The 19,185-nt window shown below is 48.7% G+C and overlaps 1 protein-coding gene across 7 annotated transcripts in view; it reads left to right on the top strand.

The window, feature by feature from the left end:
* Positions 1–14,697, top strand: part of SLC41A3 (solute carrier family 41 member 3) — a 30,156-nt gene extending 15,459 nt beyond the window's left edge. For 4 of the 7 annotated variants that reach the window (XM_085072574.1, XM_085072573.1, XM_085072572.1 and 1 more), the window contains 9 exons: positions 1,172–1,279; positions 2,096–2,167; positions 2,959–3,103; positions 5,172–5,318; positions 7,925–8,069; positions 8,774–8,853; positions 10,307–10,441; positions 11,231–11,379; positions 13,771–14,697. In XM_085072574.1, coding sequence (XP_084928700.1) covers positions 1,172–1,279; positions 2,096–2,167; positions 2,959–3,103; positions 5,172–5,318; positions 7,925–8,069; positions 8,774–8,853; positions 10,307–10,441; positions 11,231–11,379; positions 13,771–13,956 — 1,167 coding nt within the window. In that variant the 3' untranslated portion in view covers positions 13,957–14,697. Of the gene's footprint in view, positions 1–935; positions 1,081–1,171; positions 1,280–2,095; positions 2,168–2,958; positions 3,104–5,171; positions 5,319–7,924; positions 8,070–8,773; positions 8,854–10,306; positions 10,442–11,230; positions 11,380–11,499; positions 11,643–13,747 lie in introns of those variants that run through there. The other 3 variants (XM_085072575.1, XM_085072578.1, XM_085072577.1) reach the window with 3 other exon arrangements.
* The last annotated feature ends 4,488 nt before the right edge of the window (positions 14,698–19,185 follow it).

A 19,185-nucleotide genomic window follows, 5' to 3' on the forward strand; every position in this document is an offset into this window, starting at 1 on the left:
GGTTGAAGGGGGGTTTGGATGAGCACCTGAAAGAAAAATCCTTTCAACACTGGTAAGTGTGCAGAAAATCCCCACCAGCTCAGAACCCTGTGGCAGACAGTCATGGGCTGGAAAATAGACAGGAGAATTATCCCATTTACTTGTCATTTTTGTAGATTCTTCTTTTATTATTTGTTTGATTATTGGCAGAGCTAAGGATGGGTTAGATGGACCTTTGACCTGAGTCATTGCAGCCACCCTTTTTTCCCTGTATTCTGCTCTTAGATGTTGTGCTCATCGCTTCTCCTTCATGCTGAACTGCCCCATTCAGGCATTGCATCCTGATTTAAACCTCTCTGGCTACAGCAGGACTTTGCCAACACCCTTGAATGCACAGAGGCGGAATGAATTATATTCCAAGGCACTGTATGGTACAGAATTTAGAGAAGACATGTCAGTCAACAAAGTTTCTTGAGTTTTCAGATTGATTCTAGTGTTGCATCTGAGCCAACAGCTTTTTACAGTTCAGCTTCAGAGCAGCAACAACAGTGAAGATATTGGCCCAGCAGTTTGGGTTATGAGATATTTTAATTCAAAATCATTTTCCAGCTGTGCTGGGAATGTACTTGGTAACAGGAAGATTTAAGAACTGCCTATGAAGAAGAGGTGCAAAAATCTTGTTTCCTCTCACCACCAGTCTTAGATGCTTGACTAGAAGTTTGATAAGCAAAAGCAGATACAACCTCTTGTTGTTAGATCACTTTCCAGATCTTTGTTTTGGTTCTTATGAGTGTGGTTATCAATAAATGTTCCTATATCTAGTGTCAGTGCAAAGGATGGAGAATGTGCTCCATTTCATTTGGCTTGTGAACCTTAATTATTTTTCACTTTGTTCTTGGCTGATGCTAAAGGCACATTTTAATTGGTGGGTTCCCAAAATCTTCTGTTTCCCCCAGGAAGAAAGATCCTTCCCCATGAGGGTTGTGCATGAGATGAGAAAGAATTACTGCAAGCTGAAAATTCCTTCCTTCACTCCCAAAATACAACAACAAAATGCACCAGGGCAGCATCTGCCCCCACGTGCACAGCAGATACCTGGAGGTAGCAAGACAAGAACCTGATGCCCTGGGGTGCAGCAGCATTGGACTGGTCAGCATCACAAGCTGAGGTCATTGCCTTTGTTTTCTTCCAGCACTGGGATGTGTTTCGGACAATTACAGAGGTGTTTATCCTGGTTCCTGCCTTGGTTGGCCTGAAGGGCAATCTGGAGATGACGTTGGCATCCAGGCTCTCCACTGCTGTGAGTGCTAACAAGCTGTGGGGGCTGTGGGGAGGGGGGTGATTAGCAGGAGACATCAGGAGGTTCTTCATTTATATAATCACAAATTGCATGAGAGATGCCCTTTTCTGCTAAGTAGAAACCGGTGGGGTGTGAGTGTTAAAATAATGTGTTTGCCCTCATTTGTAACTGGAACAGAGAATTTCCATCTGCACTTTGAAGGTGAATTAATCCCTGGGTGGCCAGCTGCTGATATTTGGAGCCCTGTGACACATGAAGGAGACAAAGCCAGGACTCCACAGCTGTCAGCTTCAGTATTGGATTGCTTTTCTGTGGGTATTGATCCTTGAGGTCTTCCCAGCACTCCTACCTTGGGGGGAGCAGACTGAGGCTTCTTGGAACCTGCAGCAGCTTTTACTACTCTGAATTTGATCTCTTCTATTTCCCTAAGCAATTTTCTTTACTTTGGGCTCCTTATATTGCATGTCTTGGGAGAAATTGGAGCTCACCTGGGCAATTTAGGGGAAACTAAGGATGAAAAATTGTTTAATTTGTTCAGCTTTTTGTCTGTGTGGGATGGGGTGGATATGCCCACTCCACCTTTATGTGGGTGCCCTGCAATTCTTCTGCAAATGTGAGCCTCTGATGGCCCTGGGACACTGGGCTGGAGCACTGTAGAAGAGTTCAAGAAGGAAGTGCAGGGAAGTCTGGGAGATGACATGCACTTGCCTCTCTCTGATTTTAACAGCCCCTTTCCCCCAGGAACCAGGTGAAACTGCCTTCAGCAGCCACCTGTGCCACAGGAACAGCTTTTCAGGTGTCTCTCTTGGCTCCTAGGCTAACACTGGACAGATGGACGATGCCCAGAAGCAATGGAAAATGGCCACCTGCAATTTAGCCCTTATCCAGGTGAGTCACTTCAGCTGGGAGATGAGAAAGTCCCTTTTCTCTTGCTGTGCTGCAGACCAGCAGCATCTGTTCCAGCAGTGCTGAATGCAGATCTGGTGATTTGCAGCAGCTATCCTCAACACAGCAGAGCAGAGCCAGGGCTTGACCTCCAGTAAAGCTCTGTGTGCCCCCAGAGCTTGTAGTTTAGCTGTAAAACACATCTAGACATTCACTGCCTTTGTGGACAAACTGAAATAATAAAAACCCCTGCTTTTGCAGCGGGAGCTATGACACAATCCCTGTTTCACAGCAGCCCCTGGATAAAGCCTGTCGTTCACTGGCAGTGTTTGGGAATCAGCCTTGGGCAGGAGGGGAGAGATGGGAGAAAATGCCTCTTGTAGCTCCTTCTGCTTTTTAAAAGCCAGGAACCAGCAAGACCTCAGGGCTTGCAATATGTCTGTGTGCTTTCCCTTATCTCCCTCCACAGCTCCCAGCTTCCTAGGAGAGCTGTGTTGATGGGGAGCCCATTTTTGAGTTGACCAGGGCTATTCCTTTGCCAATGGATTCACTGTCCTTTGCTGGAATATTATCTGCCCTTTGCAGCCCTCCAGAGTTTTTCTCCAAACTTTGTCAGGATTTTTTTTTTTTTTGATTAGTGGAGCCTTGCAGGGATGCTGCTTAAATCCATAAACAATCAGCATCTGTGCCAGGCTTTGCCCTCCAAGCTGTGTGGCAGTGCTGCAGTGGTGTGGAGCCAGGGCTGCAGGGGGCAGATGTGGACAAGTGCTCACCAGCTGTCCTTTGGTCCCCAGGTCCAGGCCACTGTGGTGGGACTGCTGGCTGCCATTGCTGCTGTGATCCTGGGAGCCATCTCCAAGGGCTCTGTGGAGCTGAGCCAGGCTGCTGTGCTGTGTGCCAGCAGTGTGACCACAGCCTTCATAGCTGCACTTTCCCTCGGTGAGTCCTCCTGGTTCCTGCAGCACTCAGGTGGGGAATGAACTGTCCCTTCCACCAGGAAGGCCCAGCTGGCATCCTTCTGGTCTGGCAGAGGGGAGGAGGGAGGCAAGGAACATCAGTCCTGTGTCTGCTGCTTTCATTCCTTCTGCATCCTGCCTTTGCTTCTCTTCCCCTGTGATTGACTGTAGACATCCACAGGCAGCAATCAAAATGTCCTTCAGCTGACACACAAAAAACACCACATGCTGTGCATAACACACACACCCTGCCCTGCTCTGTGCCTCCTGGGTGCCACATGAGCCATCTGCACCAGCCCTTCCTAGGGAAAGCTTAGCTGATGTCCTGCACAAAGCAGGGAACGGAGGCTCTGTTAGCAGACAAACCCAGACCACGCTCGAGTTGGACTTGGGTCACCCCACACGCAGTGCAGGGCTGTGGCAGCCCTGTGGTTTGCCTGCTGTGAGCTGGGCACCAGGCAGTTCTGTCCCCTGGCTCTCCCTCTTCCAGGGAAGCACGATGGGCTGAACAGCAGGAGCTGTTCTGCGTGGCCTGAAGATCTCCAGTTTGTAGGTCTGCCATACGAGGGCAGCATGATACCCTGAATAGAGGCAGCTGGCACGGTCAGAAACAGCAAGTTTTATAAGTGAAAGGGACAAGTTAGAACAAGTGCATATCCTGAAGCTGGAGTCAAAGGGTGATTGTAGATGCCTTTGATGAAAAACGTGGGATGAGGCAGTTGTTAAAAAACTGCAGCTCAGCTTTCATTACTCTTCCCTACAATGTCCCTGCTTGGTGTGATACAGAGAGGCTTTGCTGCTGACATTAGTTTTGTCCCTGGACATGGTCACAGGCAGCCTGTGTGTGGGTGTGCACGACGGGAAGCTGCTATTTTTATGGCCAGGGAGGGAAGCAGCATGAACTGTGCTGTGGGGAGGGGAGCGTGGGTGTCAGGAGGGCTGCTGTGGAAATGTCATGTTGTGAGAGGATGTGTTTCTCCATAAGGGATGTTGTTTTGTATCAGGGAAGGTGCACACATGGCATTTCCTGGGGGAGAGCTGATGCTCCTGTGCATGCTCAGCTTTGGGGGGGCTGTGTGGACAGGCACAGAGAGGCTGTGAGCTGGAAGGAATCCCCATTTCTCAGGCTTCCTTTAGCACATCCTGTTAGCCATAGAAGGACTTTGAAGAGATGTCTTATGTCTTGTCTCAAGGCTGCCCTTGCTTGTTACACAGCAGCAGAGCCTGGCCAGGCAGGGTTTATTCCAGGTGCCTCTTCCACACCAGGCCTGTGAGAGATCTGATAGCTGAGGGATTCCCACATGCTCATCAGGCTTTGGGAGTTGTGCTTCTAAACTTACCTGGGCAAGCAAAACTTCCCTCCTTCCCAACAATGCTGAGAAGCAGCTCAGTTTTCCAGGTGCTCCTCAGAGGAGAAGGGAAAAGGTGTGGGCCACCTCTGTAACCCCTTGTCTCTGGAGCTGCTCACAGCATCAGTATCCACCCAGTGCAAATTAAAGCAGCCCCAGAGACTCTGGGACATGAGGGGTCAGTCTCATGGCTGGGCTGACAGGGTAATGCAGGCTACTGTAAGGAAGCTCACTGCTCCTTGCTCAAACTTTGAGAAATTTTGGTCTAATATGGAAAATATCTTTGTGCTGTGGAATCCAGAGCAGGGGATGGCACTGGGAGGCTGCTGAATGCCTGCTGTGTGCTTATCTGTGAGTGTGCTTTGTGCCTGGTGCTGCTTCAAGGCAGCAAAGATTAGGCTGCTCAGGAGGGGAGCTTCTACATTTGGGCTGCCTGCTGGTATCTCCTTTGATCCCTGGAATCTGCCTGTGTGCCTCTGGGCCCTTGGTGCAGTTCATAAGGGCAGAGTCATGCCCTTCAGGTAGGTGAAATCAAGAGGACAAATTCCTGGAGGTGTCCAGTCTCCAGCTGTGTGATGTTGCTGTGGGTAATCTGCTTCTTGCTTCTCAAAGACCTCACATCCCTCTGGGAACCAAAACAGCTTCTCTGGGGTGAAAGACAGCAGAATGCTTTCTCTGATGCCTGCTCTGTGTCTTCTCCAGGCCTGGTGATGATTGGCGTGATCATCGGAGCAAGGAAAGTTGGGATCAATCCAGACAATGTCGCCACACCCATAGCAGCGAGCCTGGGAGACTTGATAACCCTTTCCCTGCTGGCAGGAATCAGCAGCACACTCTTCAAATACATAGGTACAGTGCTCAGCAGGGAATTGCAGCTCAGCGAGGGAGCTCACAAATCCTCCTGAAATTATTGCAGGCTGCCTAAGCATTTCTGGCATGGTTCAGAATGGAGGCTGTCATGCCGCTGGGGTAGAAAAATGACCAAAGAGGCTTTTTCCAGACTCTCTGTTAGTAACAAACTGGAAGGCAGAGCCTAATAAACACAACTGGGATTTGTCAAAGAAATGGCCAACATGTATTGTGCAGCTTTGGAACAGAAGGCTGACATATGTGACACTGACTCTGTTCCTGGATCTGTCACTAGCCAGGCAAAACTACTTCCTGTGCATGGATAACAGCAGGTCCTTCTTCACAAGGCAATTTCAGGGTTTTGGCACTTGGAAAATATTCTTGTGTCCTCTCACGTGGCGAGTCATGGATGAACAAGGTCTCCAGTTTGAGGGAGGCAATCTGCAGTGTTTTGTGCATGCAGGACCCTGAGCAGGATTTGTGGCTCTGGACTTAGCTGTGCTGCTGGTTGCCAAAGGCTTGGGCACCTGCTGACCCTCAGAAGCTCAAAACATCAGTGATATATGTCTGACTGTTGCTTTTAAAGCATTAGGCTACTTACTGTGAGCCTAACCTAGAAGAGAAATGGGAAAATAAATAGATTCAGCAAACTCGATACCATTTGAAACCCAAACTGTTGCTTCAGACTGTGAGCAGAAGCAGTGAGGCAGCTGTTCTCAGTTTGCATAACTCATTCCATGTGCAAGCACAAGTGAGGGAGTGAGGGAGCACACACTGCAGGGAGAGGCTATGAATCGCTTCCATCCAGTCCTCCTTCAGCTTCAGAGATGCCTTTTTTTTGATAGGATTTTTCCATGATGCCATTGCACCTGCCTCTGTAAAGCTAATCTGTCTTTCAGTTGCTATGCCTCAGATAATATCTCCCAGGGAGCACAGGGCAGAACAACATGATAACCTCTGTGGCTGTGACCAGACAGCACTGGTGGAGTTGCCAGAGTAGTTTAAAGAGCCTCTTGAGATGGAAAATAGCACACAGACACCAAGTCATTGGGAGCATGAAGTGAAGCAGGTAGGAGGATGGCACTGCTGATGGTGCTTGAACAAATCCATTTCCCTCCCCAGTGTGTAGTAAGGTACAGGTCATGCTCTGAAAACTCCTGGGTCCTACCCAAATGCATCCTTCAAAAATACTGATGAGTCTGTGAAGTTCAGAGTCCTGTGTGCCTCCTGATGCAGCACCTTCTCCTTCTGCAGAATATCCTCTTTCCTGAGAAGATTCCCAATTTTTTTTTAAATTGACTCTGGTCCTTCTCAGTCCTGCATAATGGAGATACAAAGTGTGCCAAAGGGTTTCAGCTTGCTTATGGGCTGCCTGTGAGAGAATGTGGCAGAACTGGAATGTGGAGCCTGAAGACCATTCATCCTACCAGGAGTCTTTCTGTGGGCTCTGATAAGGTTTGATAGACTCCAGTGCTCCGTGTCTGTGTTATTTAAGAAGGAATTAATTGCTCAAAACAACAAGGGGTGTAGGTAGGAGATCCAGTGCAGCAGCTAAATCTGTCATAGAATCCACCTGTCTTGGATGACTCCAGGGGGTAAAGTGTACTGACAAAACTGTTTATACCTCAGAAGGGGTTGCATTTCAGTGCCCACTGAAGCCACTCTTAAAGAGTGGCACCTCTTTGTGTCAGAGCCTTGGATTCACAGAAGATGCTTTCCCGTCAGTGCTGTTGCATCCAGGTAGCCCAAGGCTCTGGCAAGGATGTTTTTAAAAGTGCACACTTTGAGCTGCTTCATCTCCCAGATTACCTGCCAAGTCAGCCTTACATCCCACTGCCTTTGGCCCCAGCTCAGAGACCAGATGGAGAGCTTTGTTGAAGAAGCATTTTTGTATCAAAAGGGTTGGCATCAGCCCCATTGCTCGAAGGTGTTTCTCATGCTTCTGAGTCATGTTTATTTTCTTTTAGCGCTGCACAACTACTTATTTTTTAATTTCTTTGCTTCTAAAGATCACTCCAAGTCTATGCCTCTGCTGAATGGAAAAAGCACCTAATGGAAACACATGCAAGCTAGCACAAAAGAAACCCCAGAACTTAACTGGTTTATTCGTGCCAGAGAACATTTGTTCCTATAGGGCAGACCAGCTGCTCAGCAATTCTGCTAGTTTGCCTCCTGAAGTACCTCTTTCCTCTTGTTTCAGGGGAAGGTGTGAGGTGTCTGCCTTAAGTCAGATACAGCTTCCACACAGGAGATTCCCCCTTGCCCTGCTGTTTGATTTGCACCCTGAAGCCAGAAATTCTGTAACTTTTTGTCTTTCTTAGTTGGAGACGGAATTGGAGGATTGTTAGTCTTCAAATAGAACTTGCTTTGAATCCTGCTGATTTTCAAACAGCATCCTCTAGCAGTGAATTTCAGGGATTAATTATGAATTTCTGTGGTGGAATGAGACGGTTTTGTGGGGACTATCATGGTTCATGTGATTTTTCCTCTAACATAACTCAGTTGGAGCGAGAGTCCTGCTGCCTCTTCTTTCCATCTCTGTACAAAGCAATTTTGGCCACCTGCGAAATTCTGGCATTTAATTCAAGATTTCTTTTCCTTGCCAGATGTGAAGTACCTTTCTCCTCTGATCTGTGCTGTCTTCATTGTCATGATCCCTCTCTGGGTTGCTATTGCCAAGCAAAGTCCTTCCCTGGCTGAAGTCCTGAAATCTGGGTGGCAGCCAGTGATTGTTGCCATGAGCATCAGCAGGTAAATGAGGCACAGCTCCCAGCCCACCCCTGTCTGCACACTGAGAGAGATCCTGTGCTCTCTTAGAAGGCCATCAAAAGGGAAATTGGAAGGGACAGTAGGAGGGTATTTGTCCAGAGCTTCTTAGCCATTGGTGACTCTCCAACAGGCTGTGAGACAGCAGATAAGGAGCCCCCAAAGGACTGGAAAAAATAAATTATTCTGTCTCACTCCCACATCCAGGGACCACGTGGGTGAAAGCTAGGAAACTGAAAGCACAGAAGATGACCAGCACAAACTGTCAGGCTTCAGCCTCATTCTTATCCAGCTGTAAAGAGAAAATACTGGTAAATGTAGAGCCAGGGCAATTCTTCCTGTGCTGCATCTTTCACAACCAGCTGAGGTCTGGGAGAGAATTTTAAAAGACTGCAAAGCCAGTATAGAAGTGTAACAAAACTATGGGGGAGGATGTTAAAGCTTTCCTAACTACTACCAGTTTTGCTTAAGGGTGGGCAAGGAGGTCCTCCTGAGCTCATTATGCCATTAGCAAAATCAGTAAGGCTTTCTGTTGGTGAAAACTGAGCAGTAAAAGGAGTATGTGGTGAACAGTCCAGCCCTGGTGATGGGGAAGATGCAGTAACCCACTCAGTGTGCTATTTTCACAGAGTAGGAATTGCCCTGGAAAAAGATTGATCCACCCTCATTTCCTGCCCTTTTTTTCACAGCATTGGTGGGCTCATCCTGGACAAAACTGTAACTGACCCAAACTTTGAAGGCATGGCAGTTTTCACACCTGTGATCAACGGTAGGTTGGGCACAGGGGGTTCTATGCATGCTTTTATTTATACCTCCCCCTCCTCCAGGGTTATGGGATCCACTGTTGTCCCTACACAGAGTCCAAGTCCCTGCTCCCATCACGAGTGGAACTGAAGCTACTGGTCCCCATCACATCCCTGCTTATGCTTGAAAGTGTCTGTGGAGCAAAATAGCAGCGAGGACAGAGCTGTGGAAAAAGCTTAACAGCATCTCTGAGAGCTATGTTGACACTTCATAACAGCAGACTTCCTGGGATGTCACAATAAATCCATTTTCCCTTGTTTCCTTCCCTCCACTCAGTAATTTGAGCTGTGCAATCATCCCCTATACAAATTGTCGATAAATATTAATATAATAAGATTATATATAAGAGATTATATATATGGATTGGATATAATTGGATTTTTTATATATGTATAGATCAACATATTTTGTGTACATATTTATTTTTATTTGAATTCTCACAGTACTTTTATACACACACCTATCAGTACAAACTGCTGGGGATCTTGGTGACCCCTTTGGCAGAGCTGGTGGCAGAGCTTTGCAGTGCTCTGTGTCTTTGCACAGGCAGCTCTTCACTTTGCATGTGCAATCCTGCAAAGCATGGCAGTGCATGGCTCAGATAGCTCCCATTTTGAGCTCTGAGATAGCCTTAGTATTTTCACTTTGATTCCCATCTGGAAAATCTCATATTTAGTGATGATTTCTTCTCCAAGGAAGGCAAAACATGAGAAGCCTGTAGCATCTGGCTTACCATTATCATTTCTGTGGCGTTTCCACCCTGAAAATACTTAGGGTAGTGAAGATTTGCTCCACAGATCATTATCCCTCTATTTTCCACTGGAAAATGTAGCTGCTTTTTCATGTTTGCTAGAATTAATCAGTCTGGAAGGCATTAATTTACTTTTAATTAGTAAACATATTTGGGTTCTAATTCATTCTCACGACTCCTTCTCATTTAACAAGAGTGTTAGGTACCTTCAGATAGACATGTAATCACTCTCTGTGATGTTTGTTTTCTTTTAAACAATAATGATTCTCTGAGTGAGTAAACCCAAGAAGTGGCCATGAGCAGCATCCGCACTGCTTTCTGCAGGTGTTGTTCACAGACTTTAACAAACCAGGTGCAATTACAACACCTTCAGAGGCCATGTGGCATTGACATCCAGTGCTGGGGAGAAAGGGAAAATATTTTCAATGACAGCAGTCAGAAGAGTAAAATTACTGGAACCTCCTGATTTTTAAGAGCTGTTCCTTAAAAAGGAACAAATAATGAAAAGTGAAATAATAATGGAAAGTGAATAATGCAGGGATCAGGTTTTCTATTTCACTGCTGCTCTCAGTGAATGCAGATTGACTCACCTTGGACTAGGTTTTAGACTGATGTCTCCTGCTGTGGTCAAGGTGGTTTACAGGTTTTCTGTGTTTTGTCCTCCCAGGTGTTGGAGGGAACCTGGTTGCCATCCAGGCCAGCCGAATTTCTACATTCCTGCACTTCTGGAGCATGCCTGGAGTGTTGCCGTACAAGATGAGGCAGAATTGGCCCAACCCATGCACCACATTCTTCTCATCAGGTAGACCCTTGGTGTCCATGTCTCAAGGCCTGTCCTCACTGATAGCTCCTTCCCAAGCCTGGTTGGTGAAGAACTAGGTGGGTTTCAAAGGCAGAACTTCCCCCTTCCAGGGAGGATTCTCAGATCAGAGAGGAAGCATCTTTGCAGTGGACAGCGTGGAAAAAAAAGGCTTGTGGCATATTTGCTCACTGGCATGCAAAGAAAGTGGCCTTCAGGGAGCACTAAAGAAAGTAATTGAAAAAGAATCTTAGATTTGATCTAACAGAAAGTCATTTTAATGGCCAGCCTAGAGCCATCACCTGTAGACAAAGGGGTGAATAGACCATAATCTTGCTGAAAATCAGCAATTCCTCCATCTTCAGCAGTGGAAACACTTAAGCATCAATAAAACTCAATTTTGGGTCTGTTGTCTTTATAGAGTTCCTCTTGATTTTCCCTGTTAGGTTGAGAGTTAGTGCTAGATGAAACTATAAACTGGGAAAATCTGTTGCAGCAAGGCAGAGCAGAAGTTGTGGGAGGCAGAGAGCAGCTGAGAGGAGTGTCTGCAAGAATCAGAGTGGCTCAGCATGGAGCACAAAGTCTTTGGCATAGAGTTGTAGTGCTAGACGAAGCTGCTGGGCTGATCCTGCAAATGCTTCCTGTGTTTGTGTGATCTGGAGAAGGCATCAGCAATGTGGTTGGTGGGAGGGGACAGCCCTAGGTTTATTCATTAAAGTGTGGAGCTGTATTCTGTCCTGTCCCCAGCCCTGCAGCTGCTGCTAGCCATGTTTCTACCTCTGTCCTCTGCAGGGGTGAATTCCAAGTCAGCCCGGGTCCTGTTCCTCCTGGTTATCCCAGGGCACCTCGTGTTCCTCTACACCATCCACCTGCTGCAGGGAGGCCACACATCCCTGTCCTTCACCTTTGTGATGTTCTACCTGACTGCTGCTTTGCTGCAGGTAAACCCCAAACTCTTGTCCAAAAGGAACCTATCAGATACGGTGAAAACAGTGTTCTTCAGGTCAAACAGGAGTCACAGTGAAACATCCAACAGCAGCCTCTGTTTCCTGTCATTTCAGGTGTGCTTCTCCCAAGCATCAGGTGCCTTCTATAGGTCCAGTAGTACTTCACCCAAATTGCCAGGCTCTAGTTTTCCACAGGAGTACAACTGTGCTTTAGGGTGTGAGAGGAGGAATAAGTTCTCAACATCCACTGAGCTGCAGTAAGTGTGCAGAGACACACTCAGCAAGGAAGTACCTTGTTTTAAAATGTTCACTCCTTGAGTCTCTAAACTCTGAGTATTTCTAGACTGCCACTGGTCACCCAAGTGAGAAGCAGTGAACTCCAGCCAGCAGCCTTCCCCACTCTTTTTGGGAACCAGTGTCACATATTATGGTGAAGACCTAGGGAATCCCTCTGGGCAGGGCCATGTGGGTCAAAAACAGAGGGAAAACCCAAGCCCTGAGCAGTTCATCCTCAAAAGTAAAAGTTCCTGGTAGGCAATGGGCAGAACATCTGATTTGTCCTGCTTGTTCCCTTTTGCTGTTTTTCCTGCCCTGTAAACTTTATAATCTCACTCAGAAACACATGTGGCTGTTGCCTGAACTCACAGAGGCTCTGACTTCACTTGCCCTTTTAAATCAGTGATTCATTAATTTGCACGGTGAGGTGGCTGACTCTCACTTTGCCTTACAAGCAGCCCTGTGTCTGAGGGTGAATTCCTTGTGAGTGTAAACAATCAGTTTTTCTCGACCTTTGCACAACCCAAAGCCCAGCAGCACAGCCACAGTTGTAAAGAAAAATATTTATTCTTCTCTTTATGCATCGAGGTAACTCCTCGACCAAAGCCAAGCATGAAAATACGAAGAATAAATGACAGCATAAAGAGCAGCATCCCAGCAACACCACTGACCCTGAAAGATTCCCATGGAGGCCAGTGGAGGAGAATACATTCAGCCTGGTCCTTTTTTCCCCTCTGTTATACTTTATAAACAAAGACAGAGAGAAAGAGGGGGTAGAAGTTTGGGTCAGTTGGAGGAAGCCCAAAGAGAAAGATCAGAGGCCCAGAAAACATGATCTCAGAGGAGTGATAGAATGGACTGGGGTTAACTAGTCCAAAGTAGAGAGGGTTGAGAAAAATCTGGTTAACAGCCTTTAAACTACCAAATTTCTGTAGGGAGGGAGAGAGTACCATTTGCCATGTGGTCACGAGGGAGGAAACATGAAATCATGGATTTCAAATGGAAAAAGGCAGATTTATGTTAGGCCTTGGGAAAAACAAAAATCGGAAAAAAAATGCCATGGGGCTGATTTCTAAGAGTGTGGCATCTCCATCTCTGAGGGTTGTTTAGCACAAGTTAAACAAATTTTCCATAAGGAGATTTGGATGTATTTGATCCTGAATTTAGGCAGAGGAATAATCTATGTAAAACTCTCGAGTTTCCAGCCAGGTTTAGTTTCTGTGATTCTGTTATTTCATTTGCTTCCCCATCTTGCTGCCTCCCTTCCTCCCAACCCAGCTTGCAGTTTTCACCTTTAAAAATGCTGCCTCAGGCTTTGGTTCCTGATGTGCTGTGGTGTCCCATGGAGGGAACACAGATGTGGGGTGAAAACTCTCTCTCCCTTCTTAATTCAATTAACTAGATAGTCTTTAATCTTTAACCGAAGTATTTTTTCCCTCAATCTGTTTATCAGAATTGGGAATGAAATAAGAATTAAAAGAAATCACAACAAAGATTTTTAAACTGTTGAGATGAAAAAAAAGAAATTATTTTATTTTTTTAACATGTCAGTTCTGCTTGGGATAGCTTTGATGTAAAAACTGCCTCAAACTCCAGTTGTCCACTGAGACTTTTAGGAAAAACAAAGTAGACATGATCTGAATTTCTAGTGGAAAAAAGAAGGATGAAGAGAAAAAAATCTGGCTGCAAACTTGTCCTTTGGGGTTGCCTGCATATTCACAGGAACCCTTTATCTGATGGAGTGGGAACAGCACCCTTGGGAGATGTTTTTGGTATGGCCAGGCTCTGGTTTGGGCAGACAATGCTGATGAGCAGTTCAAGCAGGGTCTCCACACTTGTGGCTGGCAGCACAGGGCTGTGGCACTGTGGGCAATGCCGTGCCAAAGGGCAGGAGCCAGCTGCACCCATCCCATCCCATCCCATCCCATCCCATCCCATCCCATCCCATCCCATCCCATCCCATCCCATCCCACTGAGGAACAAGGCTCTCTGGGGAAGGTGTGGGTGCTCCATGATCCCTGTTAGCTCTGCTCTCTGCCGTGGCTGTTGGCTGATGTTTCTGTGTCACCTCCTCGCTGCCTCACAGCAGGGCCTGTCTTGCCTCCCCAGGTGGGGATCCTGCTCTACGTGGCTGACCTGATTGTGCGCCTGATGTGGAGGAAGGCTCTGGACCCCGATAACTTCTCCATCCCCTACCTCACTGCCCTGGGTGATCTCCTGGGCACTGGATTCCTGGCCATCTGTTTCCGCCTGGTTTGGCTCGTCCACGGCGCAGACATGAACCTGGGGAACTGAACATCTGTGTGCTGCTCTCATCACTCGTGCCGTACGGTGCTTTTCTCCGGGACAACGGGGTCCCTGGCCATTAGCGCTGGGCCACCCGGCTGGGCTGGGCCTCCCCTGCCACCCCACACCCCACCTGCCCTCCCCATGGTGCCTTAAAGCCGGGCTCGCCGCCCCGAGGAATCAGCACCCCCAGAATTGTGCCCCTGCAAGTGAGCGAGACGGTTTTAAGGAGCCCTGGCTGCTCACATCTGCACCCAGCAAACGGGGCGTCGAGGAGCATTTGGGCCACAGGGAAAGAAGGAGCATTTGGGCTGTGGTTTCAGTCCCCAGCACTGCCACAGCCCCCAGGCTGCTCCAGATTCTGCCGAGGTCACTGCGTCTGATCCTGCAAGTGGATGCTGCAGCCCCTCTGTCAGACTCTGACTTTCCATCAAGGGAGATTCTCTATTCACCCCACTTTTCTCCTGCTGAATCCCTGGAGGAGGAGAGCAACCAGGTCTTTAAACTTGTCTCCTCTCCATGGCTCAGAGGCTCAGGATCTGAGGCAGTGAGCTGCTGGCTCATGCCCAGCAGGAGGTTACCTAGGGATACCACCTACCTGCCCTGGCAGCATTGCTGGTGTCTGACTGAAAAGCTGGTTAGATTGCATTTTGGGGGCAGGAAGGTTTGTTTTTACGGTTTATGAAATGTCCAGTAGTTAAAATGTTTATAGAAACACACACGTAAATAAAGTGGGTAAAAAAAAAATAATGCTGTGGATTTGTGGGTTGCTCTTTTCCTGCCATGACTCTGCCTGTTTCTAGTTCTAACTTGTCAGGAGGAACTACTTGCTTCTTTCTCACCCATTCAGGGTAGGACAACCCAATTTTAATAGGGTTTCAGGAAAACAAGTGCTTCCTAACCAAGGACTTTTTGCCACTCACGTTTCAGGTTAGAACTAAAGCCCATTCCCTCCCCACAGTCACCATCCACTCATTAACAATTGCTCTGAGTCCAGAAGCCACTTGTGTTGGGCTGGGTGACAGTCAGGCACAAGGATGTGGCCAGTGACTCCTCAGGTCCTCACTCCAGGGTGGCAATCTGGTGCTACCAGGGACATGTCAGGGAGGCTTGTGGGCTGAAAGCAGCCAGTTCTCACTGAAATTGAAGAAGCAATAAAGTCCTACAGATAATAAGTTGCTGAAGAGTCAGGAGTCGAGGACATGGATCACACCTTTCAAAAATGTTACTAGGCTTCACCTTTATTAATTATTTGCCTTCTTGCTGGAGAAGGGAAAAGGGGAGGTCAAGTCCCCTAGTCTGCTGGCAGACAGATGCCTTATTAAAGGACCTGCCAGCTCTAAACCACTTAAATCTGAGCTGTGTTGGGTACCTGCTGGCCTTGGGTGTTTCTTTGCTCCCAGTTCTGCCCTGGTCTCCCAGAGCTGCTGCAAAGCTGAGGCCCCTGTATGGGTTTGACTCATGGCTGAACGTCCCTAACAGCAAAAGCTGTTCAGCTCTGGGCTGTCAGACATGGGGAAAAGCACTCCCTGAAAAGAAAATAAGCTGTTGCCCCCCCTCTCTCCAAGCTTCCTCTTCCTTTTTTAGTCAAGAAGTCTGAATTGCCCCTCGCTGCTGAGCTGGAGAGGCTGCGGCTCCACGGCAGGGAGGTTTCAGCATGCGAGGCAGACACTGCCCTGGCTCGGGTCTGGCTGCTTTATCTCCCACTGCAGCCTCTGTGCTGCTGGCTCTGCTCACCCAGAGCACCCACGGGTGAGAGCTGCAGCAGCTGAGGGGGCCCTGGGGAAAGCAGAGCAAGGGTCTGACTGCCAGCCCCAGTTTGAGGGGCTGCACTGGAGGATATGTATGTAGATATTTTAATAACTTGAGTTTAGTGCTTTACTTTGTAAACCTTTATTAGCTCCAGTTTAGCACCACCTTGAGCAGACCTGGAAAAAAATTCCTCCTTCTTCAACACCACTTTGCCTCCTCCTTGCTGTGCTGTCCCCAGCACCCCAGAGAGGTTCTCTCTGGAGCTTGCTGCTTTTGCTGCTCTTGTGAATCAGGGAAGGCTGGTGCTAAAGCCAAGCTGCTGGGGACACCCCAGCCCTCTACAGGATCCTGAACATGTGAAACTCTTTCTGCTTTTATCTTAATAACATGGATTTGCCCCTGCTTCCTCCAATCCTGCAAAAGACCTAGTCTGGGGCCAGTGGCTGGTGCAGACCACAAGGGACCCCAGTCATCTCCTCCAGCAGCAAATCCCAGTGCCCAGCACATGGCTGCTTCTCTACTCTGTGCTTGCAGCAAAGCCCTGGCACTGGTATGTCCCTTCATCAGGGGATTTCTGGGCAGAACTCGGCTTAATCTCCTTGTCACTGTTGACAGAGGACATGGATGGGAACACGTAATGGATGCCATCTGTGTCCTACTTGTGGGACTCAGCTGGGCCAAGGTGGCCTATGCTGCACCTTGCCCATGCTGGGCTTGGGGCTTTTCCCCTTGCAGGGGGCACTGGGGCTCAGAGGTGATGTGGGGAGATGACAGAGGGCACAGCAAGATGTGCTGCTCTCCGGGGCACCCCTTGGTGGGCAGCCAAGCATCAGCCTTGTGCCTGTGCACTTAGTGCAGGGAATGCACTTAAGACTTAAAATTGCTTCCAGCCTCAAGAGAAATGATATAACCAAAGGAAATGGTTTCAATAAAAGGGGATTTTTTCCCCTCTTTTTTAAGGGCAGCGAGAGGCTAGTTGTTTGGCTGCTCAGCCTGTTTACTCTTTCTCTTCTTTATTTCTTCTCTGTGCAAATGAGAAAGGGCCTCTGCTAACAAAGGTTATATGTAACCCCAGAGCACAGCTTAGATCAGCATTCCTGTAACTCCATCTGAACCTGCTCCTCTAAGAAGGCATCCCCAGCCCTTCCAATGAGTGGGCAGCACTGCTCTGTCCCCTGGCACCAGTTGCCCTGGCTGTCCCAGTACAGCCAGAAGCCCCTGAGTTGTCCAGGCATCCTCCCCCTTCCCTCCCCTTAAAAGCACAAATTTCATGTTTAAATATCTGCAGACTCCTCAGCTTTTAAGAGCTTTCAGTACACCACAGCAGGCCCTACCTGGTTTTATGCTCCATGTGGTGTTGTGTTGGAGTGATTTTGTCAGAGATTTGGGAAGGGGGTTGTTTTCCTCCCTTTTCCTTCACAAAATTCAGTTTCAGAGCAGACTTGTGTGGGTAGCAGCACCCAGACAGGGTGGGGACATTTATAGTGATTTCTGTCTTCAATCTAACCCAGCAGGGAAGTCAGTGCCAGCAGTGGGCCTGGCTCCTCTGCTGCTGTGTCTGTGTAATTACTGCACCCAGCTTTTCCCTGGGTTGGACCCACCCTGCCAGAGTCACCAGCACCTCAGTGTGAGCCAGCAGTGACTTTTATTTGTATTTAGTTCTCACAGCTCCCAAATAAGCAATGGCCTTTAAAAAGGAGGAGGTGGGAGAAGAGAGCTTCTTTCTTTCTGCTCTTTAGTCCTTGGCTGCTGACCTGCCCCTTTGAGCTCAGTGATTGCCATGGACTGAGAATCCCATCCAGTGCTGTGAGATGCTAGGGGAAGGCTTACCTTTGTCATAATCTTCAGGGGGAATAAAGGAAAATGTGAAGCGTTGGCAGAGAATGAGATTGGCTATTTTTGAGCCCTGTGCAGCCATCAGCCAGCTGATACAGGCTGTAGGAGTGGGCAGTGAAACACTATCGTTTTTAAATCTCCAATGGTTTTATTCCCACTGTTTTAGCAGTGCAGGTAGGCTCACCCCTGACATCACCCACTTTTTGTCCTCCAATAAACTAAATCTCAGGTTCATGTCAGTGCTTGGGGATGGGGTTGAGGAAGAGCACTGGAATTTGGGAGGAGGTGGGTGCCTGCCCTGCACCACCACACGTGTTGGGGTGCTGGGATGGCTGCTGGAACCTTGGGGACATCCCAGCTGAAGTAGGGAGGAAAGTCAGTCAGGCGTTCCCCTATTGCTGGATGCATAAGGGTTTCTCTTTGCAGGCAAAGAAGGGGCTGTCACCATCTGTAGATGCAGAATGCAAGAGGGGTTTGTTTTCAGGGGTAGTCAAACCCTTTCTTTTCCTCCCCCCACTGATTCCACTCATTGCCTTTATCCTAATGCAGTAATTTTCCAGAAACTCTCTGTGAAATGCAGCATCTTTACCAGGGACAAGCAAAGTGCCAGCCAGCAAACACAGTAAGTCTGAAAAACCTCCTTCAAGGGAGACACTGCTTCCAAGACATACTTGAAAACACTTCTTTTTCCCTTCAATGAAAGTCTATTTAATCCTCCAGCTGGTAAACAACCCGATCTGTGAAGCACAGCAAGCTCTGGAAAGAAACCTCCTGATCACTGAAGCTCCATTTTGCTCCTCTGGAAGGTGAAACTCAACAGCTTCCCATGGGCCACGATGGATGGGGCCAACAGCTCCATAGCACGGAACACCCACAGCCTGAGGCTGGAATGGGAGACTTGCAGGGGACTTGGGGACATTACTACCACGGTCCTCTCCTCAGCCTAGGACTGGCATCTTTCTCTTCTAAAAAGGGACGCAGTGAAACAGATAAAAAAGCCACAGCCAACCAGAGAAATTGCTCCCAGCATCGTACAGGGAATGACACCGCCTGTAGTTGGGATCGACGGTCACACGGGGTCCTCCTAGCTCCGTCCTGCTCCTGTCCTCCAGCTCTGTCGGTCGGATCGGGAAGGGTCGGACCGTGCCTGTGAGGAGAGCTACGGCTGCCCAGCGTCGGCCCTGACCCCTCAGCATCCCTGCCCCGCATCATCCCGACCCCGCAGCATCCCGACTCGGCAGCATCCCGACCCCGCAGCATCCCGACCTGGCAGCATCCCGACCCCGCAGCATCCCGACCCCGCAGCATCCCTGATCCCTAAGCATCCCGACCCGGCAGCATCCCTGCCTCGCATCATCCCGACCCCGCAGCATCCCTGCCCCGCAGCATCCCTGCCCTGCATCATCCCGACCCCGCAGCATCCCTGCCTCGTAGTATCCCTACCCCGCATCATCTCTGCCCCGCATCATCTCGACCCCACATCATGCCGACCCCGCAGCATCCCTGACCCCGCAGCATCCCTGCTCCGCATCATCCCGACCCCGCATCATCCCTGCACCGCAGCATCCCTGCCCCCCAGCATCCCGACTCCGCAGCATCCCTGCCCTGCAGCATCCCTACCCGCAGCATCTCGGTCCCAGCAATTCGACT

Source organism: Lichenostomus cassidix, chromosome 12, assembly GCF_008360975.1.
Source record: "Lichenostomus cassidix isolate B80296 chromosome 12, HeHo_3.0, whole genome shotgun sequence".
Taxonomy (NCBI): domain Eukaryota; kingdom Metazoa; phylum Chordata; class Aves; order Passeriformes; family Meliphagidae; genus Lichenostomus; species Lichenostomus cassidix.